Raw genomic sequence first — 18,312 nt, 5'->3', positions numbered from 1 at the left:
TGTTTGTAAATTTTAGAAAATACTTATGCAAAACATTTTGGAAAATTATTCCACTAAGCTTTCAGTAAAGATTTTGTATTGTTAGTATTAGTGTGAAGGCCCATAATTTTGCAATTCTTAGATTTTGAATCCGATTCAAAACGTTTAACGCGAGAGTTTTCTCGGTACAACAACAAGGAAGTTTTTAAGTCTCCAATACGGATCCACCCCATGAAAAATGTGGGTTTGGCTTGGAACTTGCTAAAGTGACCCACCCCGCATATAAACCGATTGTTTTGCAAAATTGAGATTTTTCAGAGGTTTTGAGTTCTGTTTCCATACGTCTCAAATCAATAAGTATACTCCTATTGTTTGTACAGCAACGTTACTGTATTTCAGTATGTAAGACTTTTGTAATGTGATTTGTTGTTGGACATTTGTTGTGCCCCATCCCCTTTATTAGTACCCCCTTGCAATGATGTCCCAGGTTGTAAGGGCGCACTGCTGCAGTACCCCACGGGGCATAGTTACCGTTTTTACAGTATTATAATTGCAAAGCCGCAAAAAAAACGATTACAGCAAATTTGGAACCTGAAACCTGGAAAAAAGTCCAAGATGCAGTTTCTCGAGGCACTTCAGGTAACGTAAATTCACCTGGAACCGCAAACTTTTCAGAATAAATGTGTTTTTAAACACATTTATTCTGATGAGTCCATTTTTATCACATTTGATTGGGCGGAAAAGCGATTCAATTGCGTCCAAGTTAGCGGGAAATTAACATGATTGGTAGAAAGTAAGCAGGTGTGATAACCTTTCGACCAAGGTCCGCATGGAGACCGCAAAGATGGAGGCGCGGCTGCGCGCCTTCTACGCGAAGCACAACCCAGGCAATGACCAGAACATGTGCGTGATCCTCCCCCTCTAATTTAGAGTTTTGATGTAACATATTTTCTATCACTGCCTGCTTGATCTATTGCCGTCGTGCAGTCCAGCCAAGCTGATCCTAATGTGTCTGCTCTTTTGACCTTGTAGCGCCGAAATCGTGCGCAAATTCGCCGGTCGGGAGCGCCAACTGTGCGCGAAGCTCTTCAAGAAGTACGGAGAAGCACCAGACCTCACGTCTGTGGGTGACAATGACGACCAAGGAGTCGAGGGCCAGGCAAAGGCGCTGAAGCCGCAGCCTACGGTCAAGTACCAGAGAGATTTCAAGCCATACGCACTGATTCCAGCCACCAGCAGTCCACTGGACTTTCGCTCGGCACAGTTCGACGCTCTCAAGGCGCTTCAAGCCCCTAAAAAGCTGTTGAACTTGCCCGTGGCGACGGCATATCCACTGGATAATATCCAAAAGTGTCGTCATTTGGTAAGAAGTTCCCGAATGCAGGGTGCAGGAGAGTTGAGACTTACCAGCAGTAGTATACTTTGTGTTGATGTGGTGTAGCTTCCAGAGTCGGACGCCAGCAGACAGACTCTGGTTACAAGACCCAAGAAGGCGAGCCCGTCGGTAGCTGAGGCTAAGGCGGCAGTGACCAAGAAGACGAGCGCTGTGACTGCTACGCCGTCACTGTTCGAACAACTAGCAGGTAACGAGTGATCCGGCTGGCTGGGCTTTAAAGCTGCGTATTTATCTGTGTTTGATGTTGCATGCTGGCAGATACGTACTTGGAGGGGCCTTTTCGAGTGCTGCGTCGCTGCTTTCTGGAGCGAATGCGCGTGTTCGTAGTGGTGCGTCGTGTCAACAGCGTGCGTGGGACGTGTTCCGGCTTCCTGAAGGCATTTGATAAGCACATGAACCTCGTGCTGCTGGATGTCACGCAAGAGTTCGTCCCGCACAACACCCACGAGAGGTTGCTTCGAGAAGTGCGCGAGGGCAATCGTGCCGCTGGTGACGCCGTCTTCTCGGCAGCAGATCGTCGTTGGAATCGACGCGTTCTTGCCAGTGCCGGGGGCACTCAACGCGAGTATATCAAACAACTTTTCATCCGTGGTGATAACGTTGTATCTGTCAGCGCTGTAACCAGCAGCAGCAATCCCGAAAGGCGTGGTCATGGGGCTACTAGACCCAACAAGCCCAGATGCTAGCATGCTTCAAGGTGTAATAAATCACGACTGCAGCTCGCTGAATGAATGTATGGGGGTAGTATTACTTAGCTTCGATGACCCTAGCGTGCGAAGGCTGGATAGATGGCCATCCAGCAAGAGATGCGCTGCAGAGTCACGGATCGGTAGCTCTGTGGCTCTCGGCCTTACAGCTCTTCCGGATCGGCGTCTTCGTGCTCTTTCAGCATCTTGCGGTTGTACGCTACAGCCGCCAGCACGAGCGCGAGCATGAAGAGGAAGAAGGCGTAGAAGACGAAGAACGTCCAGAGCGCCGTGTTGGTGTCGTCCGTCTGCAGCACTGCACGCGTGCAGAGCGCGAAGATGGCACCGAGCATCGTGTAGACGCCCATGAGGCACACGGGGATGATGAGGAGGTCTTGCCACGAGTTGCCGCAACAGAGCACCCGGTACTCGTTCTTCTTGGTTGACTTGTGCGGTTTGACGGCGATGACGTTTACGTCCGAGACGGCCACGGGGGCATCAACCTGCGGGGCCTCCGCTGTCTGGGCCTCCGCTGTCTGGGCCTCCGCTGTCTGGGCCTCGGCTTGCTGGGATTCCGGCATACTTCCTGGATACCTTCTTGCTGTGACTGTGGACTTGTGTTCTGGCTAATGGATCGGCGCGCCGGTTCCCGAAGTGAAACCCCTCGATGCAGCATTGACATCGCCAAAAATACCAGCGTTATGAGTTGTAGTTCGAGTGGTGATGTTGGTGGAGGGCTGTTGGCGCTTGGTCCAAGCAAGTTTGGAGTTGCTCTAACGAGGCACACTGCTGATACTTATCAGGATAACATTTGAAGCACCGCCAGCAACAGCATCTCCCTCGTCTCACGCTATTTTGACGGAGCCTTTGGAGATCACAACTCCGACAGAAACAGTGAGCCCACGTTCCGTTGAGGGCTGATGGAAGGAGTGGTGCTGGTTGAGATGTCCTCAGGGGCCTTGCACTACACCAAATCGTTCTCCGAGGCGTTCGACGCGCGGCACCCAAAGACCGAGCGACTCAACCTAAGTGCACTCATCTTTGCGCTCCAAAACTTCGCGGGTATGAGAAAGCTGCGTTTATTCTTGTCGTATGCTCAATGGAAACTAATGCTTAGCTTGAATTTTTCGCTAGGAAGTAGCACCCGGTCAGTGGACAACAACGCCCCAAGCGATGATTCGGCAATTGGTGCAGAGATTGTCATGTTTGCCACGCCGCTGGAAAATATGGTGCTCGCAGTCACCCCATCCAACAAACTCCTTGTGGTTCGTTTAGTTTATTTTGTTCATTAGTATGTGACGTCGTTTAATCCATCCCTCTCCGTCACCAACAGGTACTGTTCACGGAGCCCGACTTCGACGAAAGCGTGGCCAAGTAGGTCCTTAGAGCCGTTATGTTGAGTTGAAATGTATTGATCCACTCCTCTGGGACCTTTCTCGCAGGTGGTTGGTCCGTCGCGCGGCCTACAACTACGAAAATGGGGAAAGCGTCGAAATGCAGCTGATGACCACGCTGAACCAAGTTGTAAGTCGACTTTGACACTGTTTGTGAATGAATCTGGTGCGCTGACATTACCTTGCGTGCAATCCAGTCTCGTCGCTTTCGTCACGCATTCTCTCAGGCAATCGACGAAGTGATTGAGCACCAGCTCATCAGCTTAAGTGAAGACATTTTCCTGTCTCAACTGAAAGGCGCTCAAAATGTTGCAGGAGCACCGGAAGACACGTTCCTCTTTTTCTACTACTCGGGTCGCCTGGACGATGCAGCTGGAAACATTCAGAGGGATGATGAGGCTGACAAGCGAAATAGCGGCACGAAAGTGGCGAGCGTGGACGACCGAGAGGAGGAGTGTCGAAAGGCTGTGCGCTCTGTCAACCCTTCTCTCGCCGAGATATCCCGCAGGAGCACGCAGAATATTAGCTTTCGAAACATCATGGCGTCTACTCGTGCCATCATTTCGGCCCCTACCAAGCCTAGCAGTGGCAAGAAGAAGAAACCCAAAAAGAAGAGCAAATGGGGAGCAAAGAACGCCGTGATGAGTCACTCTGAGCCGCGTGAATTTCAACGAGTGCTTGAGATTTGCTGGAATAAGCGAAAGGTGGGTCTGATGGAGCCGCATCGGACTGGAGCTGCTTACAATTTCGCTGAAGTTCTACTGCCGTTCGTGGAATTATCGGCATTATCGCTATTCGCACCAGTCTTGAACACCTTTGCCAGTGGGGTGGAGACTCAAGAGCGCTCGGCGAAACTTGATCAATTGGTGTGGAAAAATATTCCCAGCAAAACGTCGACAAAGGAGAAATCTCAGCAAGGTATTAACATACTCGCATGGCGGAGTGGGCCATGCTGTATATTTTATCCGATCACAGCGATATCTGCCAACCCTGAGCACAGGCCTCGCGCTCGCCTCGCTGTTGCTGCACTATTCGACGTGCTGGAGCCAATGCTAAGAGCCAAAGCAAAACTCCTAGGATGATCCCACGTCGTGTAGTCCATTGCGGCTGTCCACATCCTGCTATCCTACGCTGGTCGCCATATTATTGGCAGCAGCTACCTGTGCGATCTCAAGGCAGAAAGCCACGAACTCTTCCTCGCTGATCCCGCGCGGGTCCAGCGGCTCAAACTTTGTGAATGCTGTCATGAACAGCTCTTGGTGCAGCATGGGCTGCAATGCTTTGGAGCCCTCAACCAGAGCTCGAAGTTCTCGGGAAACTGCAGTGGAAGATGGTCTGGAAGCACCTTTATGAGAGTTCGCGGCCGAGTTGTACAGAGCTCTCCGGACCTCGGCAACGTCCACCACACCGTTTTGGTCGATATCGAGTAATGCAAACACTCGCCGGATCGTTCTTGCCTCTGCTTCCCTCTCGGACGGATCGACGTGCTCGTAGCTCTTGGGGGCATTGTTGCGATGCTCAGCTCGGCTTGCAGTAGTGATGGCGTCAGGTTGGATGAGACCTTCAGTCATCAAACAGATATACGAGCGTTCGCACCGGGCTAGAAACTCGTCCCACGAGAGTTCATCGCTGCTCTCGTCTCGAGTAGCTACGCCGGTGTTGCTGTCTTGTGCATCCCCATCTACAGTTTGACTTGTGAAAAGGGCTTCGAGACGGGTGCGCTGCTTCAGCAGCAAGCGAAGCAGCGGTGAAGTCGTGGCAAGGGAGTGGACCTCAGCATCGCGCTGCAGGGCCCACCTCATCTCACTTTGATTCACAGTGCCGCTTCCATCCAAATCCATGAGCGCGAACAGTTTCGACAAGACTTGATGTTCTTGTCGCTGGAACTGAGCCCTAGGATCTTCCTCCGTTGTGTCGGTGCGCTCATCAGGGATATCGACTTGGAGTCCGCGTGTTGAGCCAGAGTTGTTTCCGTTGTTGGGCTTCTGCTGCGCAGATGCGCCCGGTGCTTTGGACTTCGCGCGCGCTTTGGTCTTTGATTTCTGCAAGTGCCGCAGCTTTGTGCCTTCCGCTGCCGGGTTTGATCTGGATAGGGACGGTAGCTGGTTCACTTTTCGATGGTCCCCGCGTAGAATATCCCGAGTAGGACTGATCTGTAAGCACGAGGGGCGTAAGGCAATGTGCGACCTGCTTGGTGAAAGTGCGTTGCTGCTCACCTGGTTCGGTTTGTATGGAACACCGTTGAATCTCGCTGGGATGTGCGGATCTGGTATCTGTAGGCAAACCAACTCATAGTTAGTGCTGATCTTGGACCTTAGCGGACCACTTCCACAATAGCAGCGTACCTCAGAACGACGATAGTTGACTGAAGACCCCGGCATTAATTCTCCACCCGCAGCATGATCGTCCTGACGCTCGTACCGACCATCGAGCGGTCCCTCTTCTTGCAGATCGGACGAAAATGCCAGTATTTCGCTTCGCAAAATTGCTGCAGCCGTGGGCTCGTCAAAAGCGCACTCGGGTGGGGCCATGGTTATCTCGAAGCGCGTGCCTTTCGTGCCGTGTATACCTTGGTGATGAACTGTCAACGTCGATCGAAGCCCGTAGCGCAAGTCACCGCGCTCTAACCGTTCACGAAACACCAAGTCGTCGAGCGGATACGGCGTTGCTGACCCAACAACTTCTTCGTACGGCTGGACAACGGGCAGTCTTCGCTTCTTGACGGGCGAGGATGTTTCTTCGAGTCTCTCTTGCTGCTGCTTGGTAGGCCATCTATAGTCCAGCAACTCGTCAACGGAAATGCACTGGCCGTAGAACCAGCGCAGATAACGAGCCTGTATGCGCTGCTCTAGTCCACCGCGCGCAGCTAGTTCTTTCGTACTCCTTTGCACCACTTCGACCTCCCACGTAGCGCTGAGAGCCTGCTCGACCACGCTTTCAGCAAACTGACGGCTGGCAGCCTCTTCTTGAGCCATAGCAACGTTGGCACCTTCTTGTCTAGCCTCCTCTGTCTGGATACCCCAAAAGCTGTCCCCATTCTGGCATTGCTCGGCCTCTTCTTGGGACATCGCTGTGCGAGCATCATGTTCATCTTGGAGCTCTTGCTGCTGCCGCTCTGAGTCCATCACATCGTCGAAGTCTTCAAACTCCGGGTACTCAATCCGGGGTATGGCTGTCTCGGTGGGGTCTGAATGAGGCGACTGAATCGTAGCGCTCTGCCCATTCACAGCCTTCGTCCTAGCAAGTATCTCTTGCTCAAGACGCAGTTGCAACACTTCGTGCTCATGGGCATCTAGGCCCCAGAATTGGTCGCCTCCCTGCAGCTGCAGCAGCTCCTGGTGATTCATCTCTCGTCGGCACATTGCTTCTCGCTCGGAGTCATCCTCAAGTAGATTGTGCAAATGTTGGTGGTGCTTCTCCGGTTGTGGCGCGTGTGCTCGAAGCTGGTGAACTTGCTTCCGTGCTCGACGACCTCGAGACAGCGACTGGATCGATATAGCTGCAGCCACCTTGCGATCTTCGGAGGAAGCGACGAAAGTGTCCGGAGCGTCCCACCGCGTCTCGTTGGTGCGCGGGCTGTAGTAATACTGCTGCTGCGTTGCCGGGTCAAACACTTCCACCCACTGCGTCGGATCATTATCAATTGGAGGAGCTGTGCCAGTGTCGACTTCTCCAGGAGGTTGTAATCCATTCACGGTGTCTTCCTCTTGATTCTCTCGAAGCCTCTCCTGCCTTAGCGTCGTCACTCGAGCCCGAGCTTGTTGCGACCTCGCAGCCCTTTGCAGCGAAACGATCGTGCTCAACACTGCATCACTATCGCAGTGTCGAACGAGCGCTGAGCCGTCGGGAGGTGGCTCCCATCGAACTTCACCGGACTGCGGCGCGAAGTAGTACAGCGCGTGCTGGACCGGATCAAAGAGTTCCAGCCATTGGGTGACTTCGTCAGACTTGGGCACTGTGATACCCAAGTCATTGTCCGCATAGACCGAAGTCTCGGTGGCCTCGTATTGAGTCGCAGCACCTTCTCCAACTCCTTCGGTTTGGTCCTCAGTCCAAGCAGCAGACTGGTAGCTCTGCTCTACCTCCGAGCCGGGCCTGACCCACGAAGTTTCCCCCGTTATCAGGTTGGTGTAGTATGTCTCGCCATTGTCGCTGATGCACTCGACCCACTGGTCTTCTGTGTGTGGCTGCTCTGACTGCTCTTGAGCGTAGTAGCCGTCCCAAGCATTAGACTGCGTTGGGTCCTGATCGTCCTCCATCGATCGGGTCGAAGCGACTTCACCGACCCTTCGAGATAGCACTTCGGGGTATGTTTTCGTAGGCAGTTTTCGTGAAGCAACTTTGTCGCCACCAACATCAACTCCGTGCAAGCTCACGAACTTCATAAGTTGTTGTTGGATGCGTTTTGTAAGGCATCTAGAGAAACATGAAACATGCATTGATGATGCCGTCCCGTAGTCTTCAAGATCAAGAGTCTACAGTAGATTCACGATTATACTTTCGTAGGGTCTTCAAGTGGCCGTCACCAACGTGCAGCAACCATGTGCTTGATCACTAGCACCGCTGGGCAGCAGTGCCATCACTTGTCTCCGTTACTGATAGCCGGCAAACCATGAAGCCAGCCCACCGCCGTTCCAATCTTCGCTGCTGCAAACAGCATAATCCGACACGAATCCGCTTCAACTTCCGCGCAATTGGTGGAAGATGCAACATGTGTTGAACACGGCAAACGAACATGTTAGCTCGAGCCTCAAGTGCCGGTTCACTTCGCAATTGACGAGCTCCGTACCAAGTCGCACTATCGAGACCAACAACATGCCCAAGCACCAGGACATCAAGACCATGAAGCTGTACCATCACTTGGACCGCATCGAGCGCCGCCTGGCTGAGTTGGGCTACACCAGCAAGGACGTGTCAGTCGACCCAGAGCAGTTGGCCACGCTGGACTCGCTGCATTTTTTCGGTGACGAGCCGATCTGCCACATCGTGGAGCTACTGAGTGAGACTCCAGAGGAGAAGAAGGTGCTGGACATTGGCACGGGCTTCGGAGGCACGGCTCGGCTGCTGGCACACCGCAGTGGCTGCAAGGTGGACGCTCTGGAGCTCCAGCCCGACCTGAGTGAGGCGGCCACAGAACTCACACGACGCTGTGGACTGAGCGAGCAAGTGACGCACTTGAGTGGCGACTTCTTGGCGCTTCCGGTGCTTGCCAACGAGTACGACGCAGTGGTGGGGCTGCTCTGCTTCTTGCACATCGGTCACTGGCGAGACCTATTCCAGCGGTGCTTCGACAGTCTGAGGCCTGGCGGGGTCTTGTACGTCGACGATTTCTTCCTGCGTGGTGACAAGTTGACGGGCGAGGAGGAAGAGACGCTCAAGACGGACATCTACTGCGCCGACTTGCTGCATCAAGACGAACTTTTTGCTGTGTTGAGTGCGTGCGGGTTTGAGGAGCCGAGCTTTCAGGACGTGACGACCAAGTGGCAGCCGTACCTGTCGGACCGCGCTACGCAGTACCATGCTACACTGGAGACTCATATCGCTCGTGATGGCGAGGCTGCAGCTCGAGGACTCGACCATTTATACGCGAGCGTAGCACGTCTGTTCCACGCGGGGAACGTTGGAGGCTACACGCTGGTCGTGCGTAAACCGCTTTGATATTGCATTCAGGTTAGTTGTGGCTAGCTGCAGTGGCTTCCGAACAGTTAAGGAGGCTCGCTAATACACACACGCGCGCGTACATTTTGGTTTGTGCAGTCTTCCCAGCCAGTTTTACATGACGCTCATGACGCTCTCGTCCTTGATCATGGCCTCAGTGTCGAGCCACTGCTGCTCCGCCTCGTCCGCCACCTCCTGCTGATGCTCCTCGGGCAACGTGAAGGCCTTGAGCAGCGCCAGCGCGTTCTTGGGCTGGTCCAGCGGCACCATGTGGCCGGCCTCGTACACCTGCTGGAAGGCGAAGGGTCCGACTTGGCGGATCCGACCAGCCTTCTTGCCGTCCACCGTCCACTCCTTGTCCTCCGCCGCCAGGAACTCGTCGTGCTTGCTCCACGGCAGCTCAAGCGTCCAGGCCTTGCAGCCCATCCAGTTCACGATGAAGTCGGCGTCTCCAGCATACACCAGGCCTCTGATGCCGGCCTCGAGCATCGGCGGCACCAGCTGCTGGAAGTTCTTCATCCAGTCGAAGGAGAAGCCCGCGTGCACCTCCATGTTGCAGCTCTGCCATTTGGCGCTCTTGGAGCTCACGTGCAGCTTCTTCAGCGTGCTCTCCAGTCTCAGGAACTTCTCCACGTGGGAGAAATCGTAGCACATGGGCGGGTGCTCGCACTTGGAGCGGACGTCGTAGACGTTCAGCCCCGACACCGAGTAGGGCGCCACCAGAGCGGCGTTGCAGAAAGTTTGCGCGGCAAGACACGCCGCCTTGGTGGTCTGGCAGGCCGAGATCATGCCGATGCAGGGCGGCACGGCGGCCTTCATGGCCAGGTACACCGGGTGCGACACGGCCTTGACGCCGTACGTGTTGTTGTAGGCCATGTCCGGGTAGTACTTGTACTGCACTTCGGGGTCGGTCAGGCCGTTGCCGATGCCGAAGCCCTGCAGGTTGATGTGCACGGGGCCCTCCTGCTCCTGGTTGCCGGTGAAGATCCGGTGCGAGATGGCCGGCACGTAGTGGCCGGCGTAGCTCTCTCCGAAGACGTAGAAGGGCTGCTTCTGGTACTCGGGCTTGGCCTGGAAGAAGTCCTGCAGGAAGTGGAACATGTCGTCGCCCACCTCCTTCTCCGTCGTGTCGTACTCGCTCACGTCGCCGTAGCTGAAGCCGACGCCCACGGGCTGGTCGATCCACATGACGTTGGCCCGCTCCGTCCACGAGTACGGGTTGCGCTTGAGCGACAGGTCGTCGTTGACCGAGCACGGGCCGTTCTCCTGCAGCAGCGCCAGGATGGAGCTGCAGCCGGGGCCGCCCGTGAGCCAGATGATGACGGGGTCCGTGGACGGCGAGCCGCGCGACTCGAAGAACCAGTAGAAGTAGTTCTTGGACTTGGAGCCCGCGATCTTGAAGTAGCCGCTCAGCTGCTTGGTCGAGTCGCAGAAGTCCTCGTCCACCGAGTTCATGGTCAGCGTGTAGCTGGTGGCGTTGGACGACGAGGAGGAGGCGGCGGCGCAGAGGGAGACGCATGAGAGCAGCGCTAATAGCAGACGCAGCGACGCCCGCAGTCGTCGACTCATAGCGGAGACCTTAGCGTTGCTGCTGCTGCTTCTTGCGAGGGGAGGAATCTTTTTTGACAAGCTTGGCCTGTATACTTTGTTCGAGTGAAAGAGGGTCCACTATTCGGGTGGAATGAGCGTGGCGCAAGTTGAAGCTCACTGTGCTTCCTTCGCTAGTGTTGTGGTGGAGTGTTTCTGTCCTGAGAGCGGGGCACCTCCAGCACTTACGGCTCGAGTCCATGAATGAAATGAAATGAAATGTGTTGCTGGTGCACTGCAGGATGTTCCAGCCTGATAGCTTACAATTTGCAGACGCCAACGAGGTCGATCAAATGTCTACCAGTAGTGAGTGACTTGCCGTGCCACGACCACAGATCCACTGCCGTACTTTTCAACGCGCTTTTTGTCGGCCGTGGCTGTTTTGGTCCAGCCTGGGCGCTTCCTCCTGGGTCTGCCCTCTCGATTTCGTGACTTCGTGAGCCATGACGACTGCCAGCAGCCTGGCAAGTGAAAAATAGCCGGGGGGGGCTCGCGCTCAGAACCTCGGGGCGCTTGCCCCCTGCCTCGAGGTCTTGGTGTAAATACAGCAGCAAGAGTGGGCCACGCGGTGCCTGGGAAGCCCCGCCATCCGCTATATTTGCTCGCGCCTGTGAAGTTCATCGGTTCGGTTGGTTTCACCGTCTATTGAGGGACGTCGGCCTTGCTGGAATCCGAGCGAGGAGAGAAGAGATCGATCGATAGACCGGGCAATAATCGCCATGGGCGCCGGAGCCTCCGTGCCGACGGACCCGAATGGCGCGATGCGTCTGCAGACCCCGTCGCGAATCGTGGCCGCGTTCCTGAACCTCGCCAACAAGCCGCACCACGTGCCGCTCGTGGCGGCCAAGACGCAGTGGAAAATCGCGCAGCCCTTTGTGGGGGCCAACGGCGAGCCGTCCACGAATGAGCAGGAGCTGCTGCACATGCTGCACGACCCCGTGGGGCAGAAGCACATCGGCGCCTTCGCCAAGAAGATCCTGACGTCCGAGACCTTCTTCTGCTGGGTCGAGATCAAGGAGTTCCGGGAGGCGCCATCCATCGGGTACCGCAAGTCGATGGCCAAACTCATCTACCGCAAGTACATCAAGAACGGCTCGACCATGGCGCTCGGAAGCATCACGTCCGACCTCATCGCGCTCTACGATGTGAGTGCACACTTGATAATTGTTGTTTGGGGCTGGGATGGTCACGATAATGTGGTTTGCTCTGTCTTGGACCGCAGAAAAAAATCGCCGAGCTCGAGGCCAGCCACGGCTCCAGCGCGACGGTCGAATTCTTTGACCCTCTCATGACAAACATCGTGGCCGATATGTGTCAAAACACCTTTATGCGCTTCAAGTCCTCGCCGGAGTATGAGGCGTACAAGAAAGACCTGAAGGATACGTACAACAAGGTCACGATCGAGGACTTCGAATACCTGGAGCTGCTTGGTAGTGGCGGCTTTGGCCGGGTCGTCCACGCTCGCAAAAAGTCGACGGGCAAGCACTACGGTAAGCTCTAGACGCATCATTCATTATCTATGGGTTTAGCGGTCTGACAGCGTTACTCATGCTCTAACAGCCATGAAGATTCAGCTCAAGACCGGTCTCCTGGACGAGCACCACGATCAACTAAGCCAGATCACATCCGAGAAGGACATTTTGCAGATCTGCCACAACCCGTTCGTGCTGGACATGCACTACAGCTTCCAGACGCCGGCGCATGCCATCATCGTGACAGAACTCGTTCGAGGCGGCGACCTGGGGGATGCACTCAAATCGTCTCGGGACGGCTACCTACACGAAGACCGAGTGCGGCTGTACGCGGCTGAGATCGGCCTAGCACTCAACCACATGCACGAGCTGGGGCTTATTTATCGCGACTTGAAGCCTGGTAACGTACTTCTTGGGGAAGACGGGCATGTTATCTTGGCCGACATGGGTCTCGCTGCTGGTTTCGACCCAGTGAAGCTGAAGAAGGACGACTCGGGCGACTACCGGTATACACCAGTGCAGCCGAAGCTCACGCGACGGAAGACTACAGTAGGAACCCGAGGGTACATGGCACCCGAAATCATATCGGGCAAGCTCGTAAAGCGCGACCAGCGGCCCGGGTACACGTTTGCAGTGGACTTTTGGTCTCTTGGGGTCACCGTTTTCGAGCTGATGTGCGGCTTCCAGCCGTTCAGCATGCACTCGAGCGGCAATTTCTTCCAGGAGGTGGCGAACGAGGAGATTTTCCGATTGTCTCCGCGAACACAACACAAGATCGAGCTTCAGAAAATGGCACAGGGCGTCACCTTCCCGCTGCACCTGACTCGGAACGCGCAGGACTTTTTGAAGCGTCTGCTGGAGGTGTCGCCGGAGCACCGACTAGGCTGCAACCCCGAGAAGGGCTTCGCGGAGTTTATGGAGCACCCGTTCTTCGAGACCGTGGACTGGGAGAAGCTCATGATGAAGCACATTGACCCCAAATTCAAGCCTGCGCTGCCGCTGCTGACCGACAAGAAAATCTACAATTCGTACGAGCACATGATGTCACACTTCGACATGCGCGACAAGGACTTCATTCGACGTAAGTATTGCTATGGCCCTTTGGTATGATGCATTGTTTTGCTAACGCTCTAATGCGCGGGAACGCACAGATGACTGGTACGCGGATCCCGACCCAGAAATGCAGAAGCACTTTGATACATGGGACTACATTTCGCAGTACACTCTGCGAGCAGAGCTCGGTATCGCCAAGGAGCTGGACGAGACCAACATCCCGTACAAGGTGTTGCAGCTCACGGGCGAAGACAGCAAGGCCAAGTTCACAGCGCCCAAATAGAATGCACGGAGGACACCCAGTCGAGCTGTATCGCGTGCTGGTTATCTATAACGCCGCCGTGTGCATTGCAGTAAGCGCTTCGGCAATGACCCCCACTCAAGTGTAGCAGTATAGTCAGGAAGATGGAGGCAAATAAACGCTTTGAAAAACGACCCCCAGGGCGCTAAATTCTAAGGCTGCAGGTACCTGTAGATGACGCTAGACAACGTTACAGTTGGATACCGCCCGATTTTGTGGGAAAAGGCTCACGAATCCCCTGTTCACTTCCGAATTCGCTTCCGCCAACTCAACGCTCTAACTCGACCCACACGGCCATGAAGACAGTTAACGGTATGGTGGCGGAAGAAGGTCGCTCCTTCACTTTGGACACTGAGAGTCACACGACTATCGCAGAAGCGAAGAAAGCAATCAAAGAGAAGATGGGCTTCCAGTTCCCGGCCCACCGGATGACGTTGCATCTTGCCAAAGACGAAAACGGCGAGTGGCTCAAGCTTACCGGCTTCGATGTGAAGCAGCTGGAGCTTGGCAAGGTTCCCGACAGAATCAATCGCATCACGACTGAGAAGACGGAACTGCCCTCGGACTTCAGTATCGGGGACGCTGCCTTTGCCTTCCCAGACGCCGGTGATGCTGGAGGCGAAGACCTCCACCTCCTTGTCAAGATTCCAGACACCGCTGCTGCTTCGGCAGTGAAGAAGAGCAAGACTTGGTCCGCAGAAGAGCTGGCGACTGTGCACCCTCGAGTTCAGATGAACGTGTGGAAGTCGGTCGTCCGCATCTCGGTTAGCCTTTCATCCAAGGAAGTCACCACGTCGACCGCTTTGGTTGTGGATCGCTCGCCGACGCACTTGTACCTGATGACCAACTTGGGTCTGTGGGTCGACCAGCGCTTAGTTGGTGACTTGAGCAGTGACTTCAAGAAGGAGATCGTACGTTTTCTCCGTCTCCATCCTCTGAGTGCCAAAGGTGAGCATTCGCGGGCGTCTGGGGCGGATAAACCCCGTATTGTGGTCGAGAAGCTCAATCCGGAAGACAACGAGATGGAAGCAATCCACGAGTTCGGCCTTGAGAGCGACGTGTGCTGGAAAAGCTCGGCGGATCTGGACTTCGCCGTCTTCAAGGTGGCCATGCCGGGCGATGATCGGCTCGCTGCGTGCAAGATGGCTTCTTTTGGAGTGGTCCCAACGATGAAGGTCCACGCGTATCTCTTCCGCAGCATTCCTTACCAGTTCGGACCTCCGTACGCCATTATTCCGGCTCAAGTCACTGGAGTGATGGGGGGCGAGTTTAATTTGTCTGCCCACGGTCTTCCTGACGGCGCAATTGTGTGCACCGACGATGGACTGGCAGTCGGGTACCTTGGTGGCGCGTCGCTTATGAAGTATCCGTCGTGCGGCTACAGACTTGAAGGCACGCTATTGGATCTGCCGTCTACCTCGTTGAAGTCGAATCAAAGCACGGACGCGTAGGCTGAAGCTTCTCCGCCCACTTCCTGCAGCAGCATCTGGAAAGGCTTAGCTTATACTAGTATTGTCGCTGCAAGAGCAAGCGTAGGAAGTGCACAGCTACATGCAAGTTTCGCTGCTGTTGAGGTCATGCCCATCGACATTTTTTGTCACGATGGCCACTGCTGACGGTAGACCACGGTTCCGCAGTGGTTGCCCGCAAGCGTCCTCAATGAGTTAAGCTGCATACACGTGTGCGCTAGTCCACACTGCCACAGAGGCCTCCATGCCAATGGGGCTGTACACTAGCAGCAGGCAGTATATTCACATCAACGGAAGAGGTAAACATCAGTTATGCGCAATGCATTGAGTGTATTTAGCGCTTAGGCGCATTGATCTCCTCTACACATGAACATACGCAGAAAATACACTACCAGCTATCTATCTTGGATGGGGTTCCTCAGTAAAAGTTTGATTTCTATGGAAGATTTCTCATCGTATAGATCAGTGTGGTGGTACGTTTTTCCTCATTGGAACCCCGGTGGCAACAACATGCAACACGTATACATATACAGATACCGGTTGGCTTGGCGTTCTTCAGGAAAAAATTAGAGTTTAGTTAGCGCCACATTGACGTCCAATGGACGGCTCGACGGCTAGTGTATTTTTTCATCCTCAGAAGCTCCGAATGGCAAAAAGTCCTCCGCTACGCGTTAAAATATCCTGTGGCGTCCGTCGCCTTCGCTGTCCAATCTGAAAGTGAGGAGCAACAAGCAAACCGTCGACGTTGTTGGACCTGGGGCGCCACTCATTTTTAACGGGCTTAAAAACCTGTCGAATATAATATGGGTCGAAACCCGTAAACCCACCACCTGTTTAACCCGATAGTGAAACGACACAACATAAAGTTGAGGTGAGCTTGACGAACGTTTACTCACCGCAATGTATGGACTGAAAACGATACGTATTAGTCCAAACCACTGCGCATTTCAGTGAAGGGTAAGCTCATGGTGCCAAACTAACGGCGACCTTAGCAAGTCATCTACCTTTGGGCTTCCCCATGCAAGCTCCACGAGCGAAACGACTGGCAAATGGATCGTGCTTCTAATGATTCGGCTCAGTTCGCGTCAATTTGAGGATCTACGTCCTGCTATTCTGTGCCCAGGTAAGAACTCTGGGTAAAAATATCTACGAGCCAAGCTACGAAATGCAAGGTGCGCACAAGTTCACTCATTGCCCCCTCCCGCTCGCCGTCAATTAGACGTAGTCGCGGCCACTCCCTCATGGAATGGGAAATTTATTCGCCTCCTGTGGCGTTGTTGCGCACGCGAGAGAGAAGGCCTTCAACAAGTCTCTCCACCTTAACGAGACGCTGCTACAGACACTCCGCGGTCTCGGGCTAGATCACAAGCACCTATTTGCGCTGTACCAGATCTTCTCCGCCATGGACAAAGGTGCGAAATGGGGTAATGTGACGCCGTACTTGCATTGTATGTAAATGATGTTGGTGTTGCGCTTGCAGACAAGTCGGGAGAGATTAATTTGATGGAGTTTTTCGAGTACATCGGTTCGAGACAGTATCATATCCAGTATTCATGAGCGAGCTCTGTACTAACTTGTTGCTGCTGATGCAGATCTAAAGCGCAGTCGCTTCTCGGAGAAGGCGTTTTCAGTCATGGACCGGAATGGTAGCGGCGAGGTCGACTTTATCGAGTTTGTGCTGGCCGTTTGGAACTACTGCTCTTTCAACCATGCGAGCTTGGTTCGGTTTGCGTACGATCTATACGACATCGATGGGAGTGGCGAGATCGAGCACGACGAGGTTGTGAGGTGCGTGCGGGAGATATGGGGAAGCGCCTGGGAAACCAGCTCAAGCGCGCAAAAGATCGTGGAGAAACTGGACGCTATTATGGCGAATACTCCCAACAACCGCCTCTCTGCAGCGCTGTTCCAGGAGTTTGCGGTGCGGCACCCGATGCTGCTTTTTCCCGCGTTTGAGTTGCAAATGGAGATCCAGCGGAAGGTGTTGGGAAAGCGGTTTTGGTCCCGCGCGACTGAGAAGCGAGGCTCGCTCAACGTGAATGCGCTGAACTGGAATCACGTGAAGGAGGTGACGATGTTGTCGCGGCAGACCAGCTCCAAATTGCTGACCTCAATGGAGGAGGACATTGGGAGACAGCTGCAACGTAAGCCTTTAGATTCCGTGTCGAGCTGGTACGGGCGAGGCTCAGGCTTTCGCCCCTTTTCGCATCGACCGGGTCGCACTCTCGCTGACAGCTCAGAAACGGCCAAGGGCAACACCCCTGGCCAAGAAAAACTGGATGATGGAATACAGTCGATGCCCGCGTTGAAGAGAACGAACACCCCTGCAAGAAAGGAAAAACGGCGACAATCCGAGCCAGCGATGCCACGACCATCCAAGTCCATGGAGACAAAAGTGATAAAGGTTGCGAGTCCAAAGCATGGCTCTCAGAAACTACCAGGGCGAATAAGGGAGGAATCGGATAATCCAGGCTCGACAGAGCGCAGCCAACGACGCTAGAAGACGAGAATAATAGGAAGTTAGTATGATTTATTGCATGCATTGACCCGGAGCGAGGGATAGTCTCAGTTTGTCTGTGTCGGACAGCACCCGCAGCACACACAAAAAAAACACACAGAACTAATTAGCACAGCACCCCAGACACTAGGTAGCACACGTGAAAGCGTACGCTGCGGCGGGTCCTTTTCGAATCGCCCCGTACGCTCCGCTGAGATAACCGGACGCGACGACATTGATGGGCTCGCCTTGTGAGCTGCATAAAACTTGTCAACGGCTTGTTGGTCCAGCTCAGCTTGTCGGTCCTGAATGCTCTCGCGAATGGCCGACACCTTGCGCTTGAGTCGGTCGGCCTCGCTCTCCTGGGGCGAAGTTAGACAGCCCAAGTAGAGCACCAGTCAGACGGTTGCCGTGGCTCCGACATAGTTACTGCCACGCACCTGTCTCTCGATCGCGTTCATGACGGTCATGGAGGCGTTCAGCAGGTTGGAGGACAGCAGCTCGAGCGCCTGCTGCGCCTGGTTGTGCGCCTCGTCCAGGTGCGCCTTGGTGACGACGGTCTTCCTGGCGCCATCCGCCCTGCAGCCGAACGCCGACTCGTAGAGCGCCGCCACCTCCTTCATGTACGCGACGCTCTTCTCGAAGCTGCTCCAGACGTCCGCCTCGGCGCCGTCCTCCATCTTGGCAGATAGATGATACTCGCGCCTCTTCAAGCTCCCTTTCGTCCAATCGCGACGCCGTACTTAGCCGAACTCGCGCAAGATCGTAAGGGGGGACGACCGACACTTTAGCAAGAGAAAAAGCCGCCGCCGACGGAGAC

The 18,312-nt window shown here is 54.6% G+C and overlaps 11 protein-coding genes across 11 annotated transcripts; 6 read left to right on the top strand and 5 right to left on the bottom strand.

Moving 5' to 3' along the window:
- Positions 1 to 808: 808 nt before the first annotated feature.
- Positions 809 to 1,995, top strand: PHYSODRAFT_377272 (hypothetical protein; the record flags this gene model as incomplete). The annotated part of the gene is made up of 5 exons (XM_009527681.1): positions 809 to 882; positions 1,012 to 1,170; positions 1,216 to 1,342; positions 1,421 to 1,562; positions 1,634 to 1,995. Coding segments are annotated over 5 exons (864 nt in total), but the record flags the coding sequence as incomplete, so codon positions are not given.
- Positions 1,996 to 2,225: 230 nt separating this feature from the next.
- PHYSODRAFT_503491 (hypothetical protein) lies at positions 2,226 to 2,642 on the bottom strand (the record flags this gene model as incomplete). Its single annotated transcript, XM_009527680.1, has 1 exon — positions 2,226 to 2,642. The coding sequence occupies one exon, from the start codon at positions 2,640 to 2,642 to the stop codon at positions 2,226 to 2,228; it is 417 nt and encodes a 138-aa protein (XP_009525975.1).
- Positions 2,643 to 2,981: 339 nt separating this feature from the next.
- Positions 2,982 to 4,511, top strand: PHYSODRAFT_330962 (hypothetical protein; the record flags this gene model as incomplete). Its single annotated transcript, XM_009527679.1, has 6 exons — positions 2,982 to 3,123; positions 3,196 to 3,326; positions 3,395 to 3,435; positions 3,504 to 3,585; positions 3,653 to 4,373; positions 4,456 to 4,511. The coding sequence occupies 6 exons, from the start codon at positions 2,982 to 2,984 to the stop codon at positions 4,509 to 4,511; spliced, it is 1,173 nt and encodes a 390-aa protein (XP_009525974.1).
- A 65-nt stretch (positions 4,512 to 4,576) lies between these two features.
- On the bottom strand, positions 4,577 to 6,523 carry PHYSODRAFT_504361 (hypothetical protein; the record flags this gene model as incomplete). The annotated part of the gene is made up of 4 exons (XM_009527678.1): positions 4,577 to 4,917; positions 5,017 to 5,608; positions 5,672 to 5,721; positions 5,788 to 6,523. The coding sequence occupies 4 exons, from the start codon at positions 6,521 to 6,523 to the stop codon at positions 4,577 to 4,579; spliced, it is 1,719 nt and encodes a 572-aa protein (XP_009525973.1).
- Positions 6,524 to 6,976: 453 nt separating this feature from the next.
- On the bottom strand, positions 6,977 to 7,714 carry PHYSODRAFT_502306 (hypothetical protein; the record flags this gene model as incomplete). Its single annotated transcript, XM_009527677.1, has 2 exons — positions 6,977 to 7,402; positions 7,487 to 7,714. Coding segments are annotated over 2 exons (654 nt in total), but the record flags the coding sequence as incomplete, so codon positions are not given.
- A 556-nt stretch (positions 7,715 to 8,270) lies between these two features.
- Positions 8,271 to 9,113, top strand: PHYSODRAFT_504273 (hypothetical protein; the record flags this gene model as incomplete). Its single annotated transcript, XM_009527676.1, has 1 exon — positions 8,271 to 9,113. One exon carries the CDS (start codon positions 8,271 to 8,273, stop codon positions 9,111 to 9,113), a length of 843 nt encoding a protein of 280 aa, XP_009525971.1.
- Positions 9,098 to 10,640, bottom strand: PHYSODRAFT_544689 (hypothetical protein). The gene has a single exon (XM_009527675.1). The coding sequence runs from the start codon at positions 10,566 to 10,568 to the stop codon at positions 9,228 to 9,230; it is 1,341 nt and encodes a 446-aa protein (XP_009525970.1). The 5' UTR covers positions 10,569 to 10,640; the 3' UTR covers positions 9,098 to 9,227.
- A 716-nt stretch (positions 10,641 to 11,356) lies between these two features.
- PHYSODRAFT_346042 (hypothetical protein) lies at positions 11,357 to 13,508 on the top strand (the record flags this gene model as incomplete). The annotated part of the gene is made up of 4 exons (XM_009527674.1): positions 11,357 to 11,845; positions 11,923 to 12,190; positions 12,261 to 13,253; positions 13,324 to 13,508. The coding sequence occupies exons 1-4, from the start codon at positions 11,420 to 11,422 to the stop codon at positions 13,506 to 13,508; spliced, it is 1,872 nt and encodes a 623-aa protein (XP_009525969.1). The 5' UTR covers positions 11,357 to 11,419.
- Positions 13,509 to 14,245: 737 nt separating this feature from the next.
- Positions 14,246 to 14,944, top strand: PHYSODRAFT_440636 (hypothetical protein; the record flags this gene model as incomplete). Its single annotated transcript, XM_009527673.1, has 1 exon — positions 14,246 to 14,944. A coding segment is annotated over one exon (699 nt), but the record flags the coding sequence as incomplete, so codon positions are not given.
- Positions 14,945 to 16,397: 1,453 nt separating this feature from the next.
- On the top strand, positions 16,398 to 17,495 carry PHYSODRAFT_259046 (hypothetical protein; the record flags this gene model as incomplete). The annotated part of the gene is made up of 3 exons (XM_009527672.1): positions 16,398 to 16,443; positions 16,588 to 17,139; positions 17,437 to 17,495. 3 exons carry the CDS (start codon positions 16,398 to 16,400, stop codon positions 17,493 to 17,495), a joined length of 657 nt encoding a protein of 218 aa, XP_009525967.1.
- An 11-nt stretch (positions 17,496 to 17,506) lies between these two features.
- PHYSODRAFT_559724 (hypothetical protein) lies at positions 17,507 to 18,172 on the bottom strand (the record flags this gene model as incomplete). The annotated part of the gene is made up of 3 exons (XM_009527671.1): positions 17,507 to 17,569; positions 17,665 to 17,854; positions 17,915 to 18,172. The coding sequence occupies 3 exons, from the start codon at positions 18,170 to 18,172 to the stop codon at positions 17,526 to 17,528; spliced, it is 492 nt and encodes a 163-aa protein (XP_009525966.1). The 3' UTR covers positions 17,507 to 17,525.
- Between the last annotated feature and the right edge of the window lie 140 nt (positions 18,173 to 18,312).

This window comes from Phytophthora sojae (genome assembly GCF_000149755.1).
Source record: "Phytophthora sojae unplaced genomic scaffold PHYSOscaffold_4, whole genome shotgun sequence".
NCBI lineage: Eukaryota > Oomycota > Peronosporomycetes > Peronosporales > Peronosporaceae > Phytophthora > Phytophthora sojae.
This window is presented reverse-complemented; position numbering and strand designations above follow the sequence as displayed.